At 61.2% G+C, this 13,550-nt stretch overlaps 1 protein-coding gene across 1 annotated transcript in view; it reads right to left on the reverse strand.

The window, feature by feature from the left end:
• Positions 1 to 4,656: 4,656 nt before the first annotated feature.
• Positions 4,657 to 13,550, reverse strand: part of ASXL2 (ASXL transcriptional regulator 2) — a 97,962-nt gene continuing 89,068 nt past the window's right edge. The window contains exons 9-12 of the mRNA XM_054002159.1: positions 12,599 to 12,695; positions 10,665 to 10,770; positions 8,658 to 9,297; positions 4,657 to 7,097 (exon numbers count right to left, since the gene is read on the reverse strand). Of these exons, the coding sequence (XP_053858134.1) occupies positions 4,932 to 7,097; positions 8,658 to 9,297; positions 10,665 to 10,770; positions 12,599 to 12,695 (3,009 nt within the window). The 3' untranslated portion in view covers positions 4,657 to 4,931. The remainder of the gene's footprint in view (positions 7,098 to 8,657; positions 9,298 to 10,664; positions 10,771 to 12,598; positions 12,696 to 13,550) is intronic.

Here is a 13,550-nt window from a genome sequence, read left to right on the forward strand (position 1 = left end):
ATGGCAGGAACAGAACCTTTTCAGTTGTGCTGCAGTAACCCCGCTGGCCTGGCCGAGGAACTGCCCCCGGTACCCTGTCACCACCTCAGAACCCCTCCTTTGCCCGCTCTTTTCAGATACTAAAATATATATTACTTAAAATATATTACTGTAAGCTCTCCGACTCGCTCTGCACGCGCAGCAAACGTCAGCATTAAAAACCACCCGGGGGCCGAGGACGCTCTGCCCTCCCCTGCAATTAATCTGTGCTAATTAATCATGGAAGCGATGCTGCCACGGCCCCGCATTCCCACATTCCCGCTGTGGGAAAGCCCAGCCCGGCCCTGCTCTCCGCACCTCCCCTGGGCATCAGGAAGCATCACACGGAGCCCCCCCGGAGGAGAGACGCCCCAAAGCCGCTCCCAATCCACCCTCTCGCCCCGGATGGTCTTTGCTGCCTCCCTCCCGAGGCTCCCTCCTGGTGATTCCTCCAGAGGATCCTTCCAGAGGGTCCCTCCTGAGGGTCCCTCCCTATGATCCCTCCCAATGATCCCTCCAGAGGGTCCCTCCCAATGATCCCTCCCGGTGATTCCTCCAGAGGATCCTTCCAGAGGGTCCCTCCTGAGGGTCCCTCCCGATGATCCCTCCTGGTGATTCCTCCCGATGATCCCTCCTGAGGGTCCCTCCCTATGATCCCTCCTGACTGTTCTCCTGAGGGTCCCTCCTGATGATTCCTCCCAGTGATTCCTCCACAGGATCCCTCCAGAGGGTCCCTCCCGAGGGTCCCTCCTGAGGACCCCTCCTGACTGTTCCTCCTGAGGGTCCCTCCTGAGGATCCCTCCAGAGGATCCCTCCCGATGATCCCTCCTGGTGATTCCTCCACAGGATCCCTCCAGAGGGTCCCTCCTGAGGGTCCCCTCCCGACTGTCCCTCCCGAGGTTCCCTCCAATGATCCCTCCTGATGATTCCTCCCAATGATTCCTCCAGAGGATCCCTCGTGAGGGTCCCTCCCTCAAATCCCTCCAGAGGGTCCCTCCTGAGGACCCCTCCAGAGGGTCCCTCCACAGGATCTCTCCTGAGGATCCCTCCCAATGATCCCTCTCAACTGTCCCTCCTGAGGGTCCCTCCCGAGGATCCCTCCCAAGGATCCCTCCCTCGGATCCCTCCCAGTAACAACCTGACCAGGAACTGCTGCTCCAGCAGCTGTTTTGTGCAACCAAAAAAAAAAAAAAAAAAAAAAAAAAAAAAAAAAAAAATAAATCCAACTCCCCAACCAGTGCAACTGCTTGGAACCTCCTCCTTCCCGTAAATTCCCGGAGGGAAAGTAAAATTCCACACCAAATTCCTTCCCTTGCTGCCCACCGGGCTCAAAACCTGAACCCCCAGAGCTGCGCCGGCACCTCCTGTGCCACAGCCTGTCCGTGGGGTTTGGGGCTGGGAAGAGAAGCCTTGGTCAGGCTCTAATTCCAGTTCTGTGTCCTGAAAAGGGGAACTGAAACTCCTCCCTCATCAGGTTCCTTTCCCTGCCACAAACACTCTGACATGAGGCTTTGGAAATCCTGGATTTTCGATGCCGCCATTGCCTGCAGTGCCATGAAACTCATTCCTGGGGGACCAAAGTCTACTGGTTTAAACTCGGTCACGGCATCCCTTTATTACAAATCCCGTGTGGAGGTGGATTTACTGCCGATGGGAAGGAGCCTCAGCAGTGGGACAGGCTGGTCCCACCCCAGGAACTCCACAGGATTCCCCCTTCCGAAAGCCATCATCCCACAGCCAGCTGCAGCACGGGTGAAACTTCCAGGGCTTTGGCCCCATTCCAGGGATTATTACACCCAGCCCGTTATCCCAAACAATCTCCTCGCACTCTGCCCTCTGCTCACCCTCGGAGATGCTCCCCCAGGCTGCACCAGGAGCGTGCTGACCTCAGGTGGGCACTGAGAGAATCGATTTCCTTAAAAAGAAACGGAAGGGAAGCAGCCCAAGCTAAGTGTTGATCCATGAAATGGAACTAAGGCACTGACAGGTGGAAACTCCCGAGCCACCAGCATGATCCTACCCTGGCCAATGCCAGCTGGGCCACCTCCATGTCCAGGGCCACCGAGTGTCCCACCCGGGACCACCAGCCAGCCCCTCCTGGGCTGGCACGGCCAGATGGGCACATTCCCATGGGATGGCTCCGGGATTGGCACTGCCCTGTGCTGCCAGGGAACGGGCACAGCAAGCCCACTCCATGCCCAGCAAGGGCACCAGGGAAACCCAACAGGAGGAAGCAGCTGGAGCCACAGGCAGGGACGATTTGGGAAGTGCCAGGGGAGCTCTGGAAGTGCCTTTCCAGCGGCAGCTGCAGCAGCTGAACGCCTGTGAGTGCTCAGGGTCACAGCTCCCTCCTCATCCTCTGCTTCCCCCTCTCCAGCAGCCTGGAAAAGCAGCCTGAGAGGAGCCAAGGAGAGACCAGAACTGACCCAGGTGTGCAGAGAGACCTCTCACTCTCCTCTGAGAACGACTCTGTCAGCTGCACATCGGCCTCTCCCGGGCTGCCCCAGCAGGAATGGAAGTGTCTGTCCAGGACTGTGGGAAGGAACTTCCCTCCTGTCCAGATGAGGCCTGAGGGAGGAGTGGACAGATCCTGCTCTCAGCTCCAAACCAGCCCACACTGCCTCCCTCCCCAGGTTTACAAAAATGCAGGATTTCCTCTTCCCGAGCAAGAGCTGGAAGTGGGAAGTGGCAGGAACTGGCACAGGCCGGGGGCTCTTGGGCTACCCCCACCACCAGCAGGGGTGGGAGATGCTCGTGGGGACAATTTTGTGCAATTTTTTAGGTTTAAAAAATCGAGTTAATTTCTAATCCCTAGATCCTCCTCACCACGGGATGCCTGAGCCGTGATGTGGAATCACGTCAGTGGGGGTCACTGCTCTGCAGTAAATTTCAGATGGCAGAACCCAGAGCTCCTGCTGCTCCAGAGGCTCCCTGGGCAGGGAGAGAAACGCTCCTGCTACCACGGGATCAAGTCTGCAACTCCCTTTTCCTTGTCATCACCAACTACATCACAGAGACATGGAATATCCTGTGCTGGAACGAACCCACAGGGATCATCCAGTCCAACTCCTGACCCTGCCAGGACACCCCGACAATCCCACCCTGTGCCTGAGAGCCAAAGGCTCCTGGAGCTCTGGCAGCCTCGGGCACCTCTTGTTCCTTGGAAAAACCACCCAGGAATTATTTCTGCTCCTCACCACCAGTGCCGGGCTCCCGGGGAGAAGGGGAGGGGAGCAGTAGTACAAAGGAGAGGGGAAGGGAAGGCTGAGGACCCCGGGCACCACTCAGCTGCCCCACTGCTGTGGGAATATTGCTTCAGCTTAAAAAGGCCTTTGGATTAAAAGTGAATTCAGTGCTTTTCCATCAGAAACATACGCAGCTCTGTTCCCTGACCAGGATGCAGCCAGGCCTCCACCCGGCCCGGGAGGGGAGCAGCCCTCGGGTGACTCGTGCTCCATCAGCTCCCGGGAACACGGGGCCACTGCGCTTCCATTTCCTTCAGTGCAAGTGAAGGAACCCAGGAACTGACAGGGAGCCACCAGCCGTGTCCCAGTCAGCTCTGAGGGGCTGCCCCAGGCTCTCTCCCTCAGCTGGGCCCCAGCTGAGCTGAGCTCAGCCCAATTTGGTATTTCAAACACAAAGAGCCACCCAACAAGGCCCAGGCAGACACTCAATTGCCTTTCCCTACACCCAGGAAATAGAAAATCTTGGATAGAAACTGGAGATGTCTGACCGTGGCGGTGTTTGGATGAGAACAAAACGCTTCCCACCTGCCCCTGTGTCCCAAGAGCAGCTGGCTGGGGGCCATGGGATGGCAGCTCCAGTTCTGGGAATGCCCAGGAGAGCAGATTCCTGCCAGCCCTGGGAATGCCCAGGGGAGAGACTCCTGCCAGTTCTGGGAATGCCCAGGAAGAGCAGATTCCTGCCAGCCCTGGGAATGCCCAGGGGAGAGACTCCTGCCAGTTCTGGGAATGCCCAGGAAGAGCAGATTCCTGCCAGCCCTGGGAATGCCCAGGAGAGCAGATTCCTGCCAGTTCTGGGAATGCCCAGGAGAGCAGATCCCTGCCAGTTCTGGGAATGCCCAGGAGAGAGACTCCTGCCAGTTCTGGGAATGCCCAGGAAGAGCAGATTCCTGCCAGCCCTGCCAGGCCAGGCACGGCTGTGTGACCCCTGCCCCTGGTGGCTCCCCAGGACTGAGCTGTTCTGGTGACTCCCATGGCCAGTCCAGCTCCCTGCAGTTCCAGCAGCAGCACACCCGGACACCTCCCTTCGGCTGGGATACTGGGAGAGGGGGATCTGCAAACCAGGAACGCCAGCCTGCACTGCACAGCCCAGGAGCCTCTGGAACAGAGGGAAAGGCAACGGAGGGAAAGGCTGGCACGGCATCGGGGCTGCCTCCCAGTTCCCGGGGATCTGAACTGGGAGCAGCCAAGGGAGCCTGCTCAGGGCTCCTGCCTCGCTGCTCCATCACCACACACGGCTGGACTCGGATTATCCCGGCTGGACTCGGATTATCCCGTTCCCTCTGCCAACAATGGGCTACGGGCTGGATCCCCCCCGGGGAGAGCAGAGCTCAGCAAACGTGCTCAGAGCAGGCTGGGGTTACTGGAACTGCAGTACAAGTCAAACACTATCTCCTAAAAGATTGAAAAAATATCTTTAAACAAAATAACGTGGCGTATTTACATAATTCCTTAAGTGCAAACTCTTGTCACAATTCACGTAGTCGAGCGCGATTTCGACTCCCTGTACAAGAAGGTGCTCTTTCGTTAATGAAAGAAGGACTCTAACTCTGTATTCCTGATTCAGTAACGTGTCTCTTGTGCAAGGCAGTAAAATTCCTGTTTCTTCCCAAGATTCTTCCCAGAGCAGCCCCCGGAGGAAGCCGCGCCGCTCCCCGCGTGCCGCCCCCGTTACCGCACGACGAGGCAGGAGACGCAGAGCTTGGAGGGGCCGATGCAGTCGTCATGGCAGAAGGCACCGCAGCCCTTGCACATGATCATGGCTTTCAACCTGCAGTAGCATTTGGAAGGGGGATCCTCCATGCCGCCGTCCTCGGCGAACGCCTGCACCGGGAGGCTCTGCCCGTGGCCGCCAGAGTTCACAGCCTGCCCGGTGGGGATGGTGGTGACGGTCACGGAGAAGGACATGACGTTGCCCATGGAGCTGGCCAGCTGGTTGCACTCGCTCATGAGCGAGCCCTGGCCCACGTCGGGCGAGGTGGACACGTTGATGGTGCCGCTGTAGCTGGGCCCCAGGAGCTGCGCCCCGGCGCTCCCGGGCAGCTTCGGGGGGAGTGGGGCGGGGAGCAGCGGGGGCTGTGCCGGCTCCGGGGACGGCGCGGGGGGCCCGAAGAGCTCCCTGCCGCCGTGGCCCTTGCCCCTCATGGCGTGGGCCATCTGGTCCTGCGCCGCCTGCAGCAGGTCCCGGGCCAGCGCGGTGCCGTCCAGCGCCGGCGCCTTCTCCTTGGCCGCCGGGGCCGCCTCGGCCTTCGCCCCCGGGGAGCCGGGGGCTGCAGGGCCGGTGCCCTGCGAGCCCTGCTCCTTCTCCCCCTGCCCCGCCCGCGGCTCCTCTTTGACGCCGAGGTGCTGCCGTTCGTCCCCGGAGCTCTCGTCGTCCGCGTCCTCCTCGCTGCTGCTGCCCTGGCCGCCCGCGTCCTCGCACTCCCCGAGCTCTGCCCTGGCACCCTCGGCGGGGCTGCTCAGCCCCAGGCGGGGCTCGGGGTTCAGGGAGAAGCCTCTCCTCAAACTCTCCGAGCCGCGGCCGTAGGTGGAGATGTTGAGCAGGTAGTGCCCAGACATGGCAGGCTTGGACGTCCTCCTGCCCGTGAAGCCCAGCATGAATCTCTGGCTGGTGGAGCCGTTTTCCACCGGGAAACCTGAGTGCGGGAGGTTCAGCTGCGAGGGCTGAAGGACGGGCAGCAGATTCTGCCTCTGCACCCTCTTGATGAGAGTCTGCAGGATCTGCTCCTGGGTGGATTTGCTCAGCGCCTCGTGGCCCTGGTGCTGCTCAGGACCGGGGTCCTTTCCCGAGGGGAGCGGGAAGGTCCTTGGAATGTGAGGCAGAGGCCTGTTCTGGCAGAAGATCTTCCCAAGCTGCTGCGGGGGCAAACTCGACGGTCTGTCCCCCGCCTCGGCGCCGTTCCCCGCCGCACCGGGAGCTGCCGCCCCCTTCTCTCCCTGAGGAGCCACCGGGACAGTTTTCATTTCTGCTTTGGTGAGCGGCTTGGGCAGGATCTGCTCCAGAGGGACGCTCTTGCCCTGGAGCAGCTGGGTGACCAAAGGGTTGTTGGCAGGAATGCTGGAGCTCCCTCGGGGCAGGGCCCCACTGGGAGGGGATTTAAGGCTGGGTGCAACGGAGGAGCTGCTGGAGGGCGGGACAGGAGCGCCCACAGCTCCAGCCTGGCCTCCGGGCCCCGTGGGTGGCAGGGGGGACACCAGAGGGGAAAGAGATTTGCCTTTGGGAAGGTCACAGCCGCTCCCTGCTGAGGCTCCCGGGGTTCCGCTGCTGCAGCCGGGCCCGTTCCCGGGGCCCGGAGCCCCCCGGGCTGGGGCAGGAGGGGCCGTCCCTGCCCGGTCCCCGCTGGGGGTGCCCGGGGACCCCGGGGTGGCCCCCGGGCCATTCCCTAGCGCCGGGGCTGCCGCGGGGGCCCCTGGCTGTAGTTGTGCTCCAGGAGGACGGCGAGCAGCTCCCGGCTCCGCCTGGCTCTCCACCTGGGAACGGGGCCCTGGGCCGTGGGGAAGAAACCTTCTCGAACTTCCCCCGCTTCCAGTTCCTGCCAGTTCCAGTGCGTTTGCTCCGCTTGCAGCTTGGGCGGCTCCGCCGGGGTCTCTCCCGTCTCCCCCCCTGCCCGGGGGTCTCCCCCCGCCCGGGCCGGGCCCCGGCACGGCCCCCCCGGCCGAGGCGGCGGCGGCGGCGGCCGCTGCCCTCTGAGCCTTGGCCTGCTGGGCTCTTGCCTTGATGTCGGCCAAGGTCCTGGCCCCTGTCCTGCCCGGACTGCTGAGGGAGAGGGGGAAGCGTGCCCTGGGAGAGACCTGGCCCGCAGGAAATGGCATCGGGGAGATTCTGGACACGGGAATCTGCAACAGAGCGGGAGAAAAGCACAGCTGAGACACGGGGAACACCCGACCCACAGGCCTGTGTTTGCAGTTTCGTCTGACAGAACTGCTGGTGGTCGTGGAGAAATCCCTTTGGAGAAACCTCCTGTCTCTGCCTTGAGACAAGAAACGTGTCTGACCCTCGCCTGCCTCCCAGGCAGTTTTGGGGTGCTGCAAACCCCGTGGCTCGGAGTGGAGCTCATCCCCCATGTCACCCCAGAGCCCCCAGGCTCCCTCCCTGAAGGGCTGATCCAGCCCCTGCCCTGTCAGCCCCTGTTCCACTGTTTCACGTTATTCAGATGTAATTTCAGATCTAATTTTGTATTCAGATGTCCTTTGAAAGGTGTCACCATCCTGCTGGACTCAGCCTTGCCCTTCCCCCCTGCTCACCCATCATTTGTTTCAGTGCCTTTGTACAAAGCCATAACAATCCCCTGAGCTGGAGAAAAAATGCCAATAATTTACTCTTCCCTTCTAAAACATTTTCCCCAATGTTCCAGCTGACTTTCCCCATGTTTGCTTTCCCAACATATGTGCTGAGCCCTGCACTGAGCCTGGTGATGCTCCCCTGCAGAGATCTCAGGGAGTTCATCTGAGGTTACGTTTATTTTCAATATCCATAAAATCCTCACCGGGTCCCACTGAGCTCTGATCAACCACTTCACCACTTCATTTTTGGGGGATGACACGTCTTGGGGACATGTCTGTCCCCATCTTCCCCTGCTTTGCAAGGGAAACTATTCACAATCACCTTCAACTCACTCTGCTAAATTAAATCCCACCTTTATTGCCCTGGCAGGCCATGGTATTCCAGACCTCTTTTATGGACAGTTTCCCCAGTTCTGGGTCACTGACAGTTTCACTGCTGCTTTCCTGCCTTCGTGCTGTTCTTATTAACATGGTGAGAACGATGAGCTGCTTTTAAAGTTTTGAGTTTGCAGCCTTTTAGTACAAAAGGATATGAACAGGGGAGCAGAATTCCTGGGACACACAGGAATACAGGAATGCTGCCTAAGGGCCCGGAGCAGCAGGGTCAGCAGCAGCTGCCCGCTCCTGACCTGGCTCCCAAAGCTGCCAAGCTCCCCGTGCCCATCCCAGCAGGGGCCAGTTCCCTCCTTCCTCTCCCAGGTGAGTTCTTGCAAAGGCTCAGCAGCCAAAGAGCCTCTGCTCCTGAGATGCTCCCCAAAATTCTCCTTCCCTACTCCTGCGCCGGCACTGCAGCACTACAAAGCAGACTGCAGCGCTGGCAGAGCCTCTGGTGTTCAGCAGGGTGTCCGGGCTGGCTGCAGGGGAGCCTGGATGGCCCTGGCTGTCCCCACCTGCCAGGCTCCTGCTCTGCTGGCTGCCCCTCTCTGCCACCACGGCCCTGCAGAGCCCCTGCAGCTCTCCCCGTCTGCAGCCTGGGACAGCAGGGGCTGTCCCTGCCCGCGACACGGGTGGGATGGGCTGGGCTCCGAGGGCTTGGCACCCCACTGAAGGCACCGTTTGGGGCTCAGTGCCCCGGGGGAGGCCCGGCCGTGGCTCTGTCCCTGCCGGGCTCACCTTGAGCGGGGGCACCCGCGGCACCGCCGCCCCCGCGCCGGGAAAGGGCTGGCTCCGAAAGGCCTGCTGGTGCTGGCAGGGCTCGGCCACACGGGGCTTCTTCTCGGGGCTGCCTGGAGCTTCCTCCCTGCTCTCCGACTTCCTCTTGTGGGCCTCCACCCCGACCTCCATGGCCTCGCTCCCGGGGGGCTTCTTCTCCTCCTTCTCCTTCTCCTTCTCCGGCGGGGCCGGGGCTGCCGCAGGGCTTTGCCCAGCTGCCTCGGGGCTCTTTGGTTTGCTCGGGGCACCCAGGGATTCCTTTCCTGGCGCCTCCTTTGCCGCCCCAGGCTTCCTCTGCTCCTCTGCCCCCTGGCTGGAGGCACTGGGGGGTTTCTGGGGCAGGGTCTCTCCGTGGGCTCGGTCGCCGGCTCTCACCGCTCGCCGCTCCGGCGACGCTTGGGCGGGCTTGGCTGCCTTGGGCTCCTCTGTGCCCTCCTCTCCTGCTTTCCTCACGGCGGCAGGGGCTGCCCTGGGCTCCGAGGGGGGCTCCGAGGGGGACGTGCCCTGCTCCCGGCGCGGGGCCGGGGGGCTGCGGGGCCGGCCGGGCTCTGCCTCGGGCTGTGCTGTCAGTCGCTGCGACTCCTCGGGGCTCAGCCCAGAGCTGCCAAGGAAAAGAGAGACTTTGCTTTGTAAAGCGGCCCTGCAAAAGCACCCCATCCTTAGGGAAACGGAGGCAGGATTCTCTAAATAAACTCCCTGAATAAACGTCTCACACACCCAATTCTGTGCCACCATCACCGAGAACCTTCCCCTCTGATAATCCTTCCACAGAAACAGAAATGAGCATCAGAGATTAAAGCCAGCTAAATGCAATACATAGAACACTGGGTAGCTCCAGGGCTGTTCCAGACACCAATTTTCCAGGCTGCAAACCCCAAGGGTTTGGCCAACAGTGAATATTTCCCTGTAGGAGCCCCCAGAGCCTCCTCTGCAGCACGGGAGCAGTGTCACACGGTGACACTGGCAGGAGGGGACACTGAGAAGGAAGGGTCCCACCACCCCTTCAGGAGGAACACACAGTGATGCCTGGGATTAACTCCTTCTGGATTAACTTCATCCACCCCTCTCAATGATTTGTCAAATTGGGTTTTTTTTCCCCCCAAACACAACCCTGTGAAGGTCTGGTGAATCCATGGACTGGTTCCCCCCCAGACAAGTTCTCAGGAGCTGGAGGGAACTGAGCTCCTGCTCTTGCACACGTCCCCTCCACGCTGTCCTGCTGTCCCCTGTCCCCCTAACGCCCAGCACTGGGGCTGTTGTCACCCTCCCACGAGCACACACCTGGCCCAGGTGGCTGATGAAGCTCCTGGTGAGCTGCACTCCCAGCCTGGTGTATCCCTGTAGTTGTTCCTACAGCCTGTAGGGACATCCCCCAGCCCCTGGCTCCCCCAGAGCATCCCAACCACACCATGGAACGCCAGGAATACCCCAAAGGCTCTGGAGGGTTCAAACACCCAGGATGAATGGGAGGCACAGGGGCTGGCAGGGTGAGGACGACCCAAAACCTGGCACAGTGCAGGGTTGGAAAGTCCTGGTCAGTTTTTTACACCTGTGTGCTCCTTCCCAGCTCTCTCAGCAACTCGCTCAGAAACCCCAAATCCTCCCTGTAGCCCCAAAGGATGGCAAAGCCCTGAAGCCAAGAGGAGGCAGGGAATAAAAGCTTGGCAGATTTGGGGGTTTAACAGGGTGGTGTGGGGTTGGAGATGTGGGAATGCAGGTCCTGAGTCTGAGCCTCAGCCACCCCAGCTCCAGGAGAGCTGTGGGGGTGGCTCCAAGCAAGGAGGGGAAGAGGAGTGACATGCCAGGACACCCTGCTCTGGATAAAGGGGGATAAACCTCCCACCTGAGCTGGATCCTGCTGGCATTTCCCCGTTTCCTGGAACCAGCTGAAGCCAGAAACCTTCCTCAGGCTCCAGGGAAGCCAATGTCCATGGATGGACCCAGCCCAGAACCCAGCTGAGCTCTCACCTCTGCCCGTAGTAGCTCTCGAAGAAGTGCTCCTTCCACAGCTCCACCTTCTTCTCCTTCTCCATCTCCTGCCGGATCCGGAGCTGCATTTCCGGGGTGAACTCTCCTGGGGGATGCAAGAGGGATTTCTGAGCCAGGGAAGGGGTGGCTAATGGGCCACAGGCCCAGGTGAGTGCCCCAGGAGCCCAGGGGAGTGGGGCAGTCAAGGGAACAGAGCTGGGGAGGGAATGGAGCCCCAGGAGAAGGGATGGAGCCCCAGGAGAGGGAACTGAGCTGGGGAGGGAATGGAGCCCCAGGAGGGGCTGAGGGAGCTGGGAAGGGGCTCAGCCTGGAGAAAAGGAGGCTCAGGGGGGACCTTGTGGCTCTGCACAACTCCCTGCCAGGAGGGGACAGCCAGGGGGGGTCGGGCTCTGCTGCCAGGGAACAGGGACAGGAGGAGAGGGAACAGCCTGGTCAGACTTGGAAGGGCCTCACCACCCTCAGAGGGAAGAATTTCCCCCAGTTTCCCATCCAAACACCCAAAGGGATGGCTCAAAGCACTGAGCAGCTCGTGCTGGTGACCCCGTGCCCTGCTCTGGAACAGAATTTCCCTTCTCTGCCCCTCAGCAGTGTCTGTGTTTAGGAGCCACAACTCCAGAATGCCCCAGCTCTACTGTCAGTTCAGATTTTAAACACATTTTTCCTTCTTTTCTCATCTCTTGCAGAGATTTCCTGTGTCAGTTCAACACAGAACTCCTCCTGCAGCCCCCTCCCACCCTGAGCCCCCCAGTTCTGGGCAGCAAGTCCCTGCAGAGCTGCAGCTTCTCCAGGAATTCCCTGCAGGCTCTCCCCTCTCCAGGAATTCCCTGCAGGCTTTCCCTGCTCCAGGAACTCCCTGCAGGCTCTCCCTGCTCCAGGAACTCCCTGCAGGCTTTTCCCTTTCCAGGAACTCCCTGCAGCCTCTCCCTGCTCCAGGAACTCCCTGCAGGCTTTTCCCTGCTCCAGGAACTCCCTGCAGGCTTTCCCTTCTCCAGGAACTCCCTGCAGGCTTTCCCCTTTCCAGGAATTCCCTGCAGCCTCTCCCTGCTCCAGGAACTCCCTGCAGGCTCTCCCTGCTCCAGGAACTCCCTGCAGGCTCTCCCTGCTCCAGGAACTCCCTGCAGGCTTTTCCCTTTCCAGGAACTCCCTGCAGGCTCTCCCTGCTCCAGGAACTCCCTGCAGAGCTGCAGCTTCTCCAGGAACTCCCTGCAGGCTTTTCCCTTTCCAGGAACTCCCTGCAGCCTTTCCCCTCTCCAGGACATCCCTGCAGGCTTTCCCCTCTCCAGGACATCCCTGCAGGCTTTCCCCTCTCCAGGAACTCCCTGCAGGCTTTCCCCTCTCCAGGACATCCCTGCAGCCTCTCCCCTCTCCAGGAACTCCCTGCAGGCTTTTCCCTTTCCAGGACATCCCTGCAGGCTTTCCCTTTCCAGGAACTCCCTGCAGGCTTTCCCCTCTCCAGGACATCCCTGCAGCCTCTCCCCTCTCCAGGAACTCCCTGCAGGCTTTTCCCTTTCCAGGACATCCCTGCAGGCTTTCCCCTCTCCAGGAACTCCCTGCAGGCTTTTCCCTTTCCAGGAACTCTCTGCAGGCTTTTCCCTTTCCAGGAACTCCCTGCAGCCTCTCCCCTCTCCAGGAACTCCCTGCAGGCTTTCCCCTCTCCAGGAACTCTCTGCAGGCTCTCCCTGCTCCAGGAACTCCCTGCAGGCTTTTCCCTTTCCAGGAACTCCCTGCAGGCTCTCCCTGCTCCAGGAACTCCCTGCAGGCTTTCCCTTCTCCAGGAACTCCCTGCAGGCTTTCCCCTCTCCAGGAACTCCCTGCAGACTTTCCCTGCTCCAGGACATCCCTGCAGGCTTTCCCAGCCCCTCCCCAGCCAGGAGGGAATGCTGGGGAACCGGGGGGTGCAGGGGGGGCTTTACCTTCCGACAGCCTCTCCTTCCAGCCCTGGGCAGCCGAGGTGAAGAACTCGTTGTTGAGCGCCGAGCTGCTGAGCTTCATCAGCCCGTCAGCCCCGACCTGTGAGAGACACGGCCTGGTCACTGCCACGGTGCTGGCCACCTACTGGCCACCTGCTGGCCACAGTGCTGGCCACCTGCTGGCCACAGCGCTGGCCAACTGCTGGCCATAGCCTGGCCACCTGCTGGCCACAGCCCCAGTCACCTGCTGGCCACCTGCTGGCCACAGTGCTGGCCACCTGCTGGCCACAGCCTGGTCACCTGCTGGCCACCTGCTGGTCACCTGCTGGCCACAGTGCTGGTCACCTGCTGGCCACAGCCTGGTCACCTGCTGGCCACCTGCTGGTCACCTGCTGGCCACAGTGCTGGTCACCTGCTGGCCACAGCCTGGCCACAGTGCTGGCCACCTGCTGGCCATAGTGCTGGCCACCTGCTGGCCACAGCCTGGCCACCTGCTGGCCACCTGCTGGCCACCTGCTGGCCACAGTGCTGGCCACAGCGCTGGCCACCTGCTGGCCATAGCCTGGCCACCTGCTGGCCACAGTGCTGGCCACCTGCTGGCCACAGTGCTGGCCACAGCCTGGCCACAGTGCTGGCCACCTGCTGGCCACAGCCTGGTCACCTGCTGGCCACAGCCTGGTTACCTGCTGGCCACAGTGCTGGCCACCTGCTGGCCACAGCCCCAGTCACCTGCTGGCCACAGTGCTGGTCACCTGCTGGTCACAGCCCTGGCCAGAGTGCTGGCCACCTGCTGGCCACAGTCCCTGTCACCTGCTGGCCACAGCCCTGGCCACCTGCTGGCCAGTGCTGACCACCTGCTGGCCACAGTGCTGGCCACCTGCTGGCCACAGCCTGGTCACCTGCTGGCCACAGCCTGGTCACCTGCGGGCCATAGCCCCAGTCACCTGCTGGCCAC

The sequence above is a fragment of the Vidua macroura genome, chromosome 35 (genome assembly GCF_024509145.1).
Source record: "Vidua macroura isolate BioBank_ID:100142 chromosome 35, ASM2450914v1, whole genome shotgun sequence".
In the NCBI taxonomy this organism is placed as follows: Eukaryota; Metazoa; Chordata; class Aves; order Passeriformes; family Viduidae; genus Vidua; species Vidua macroura.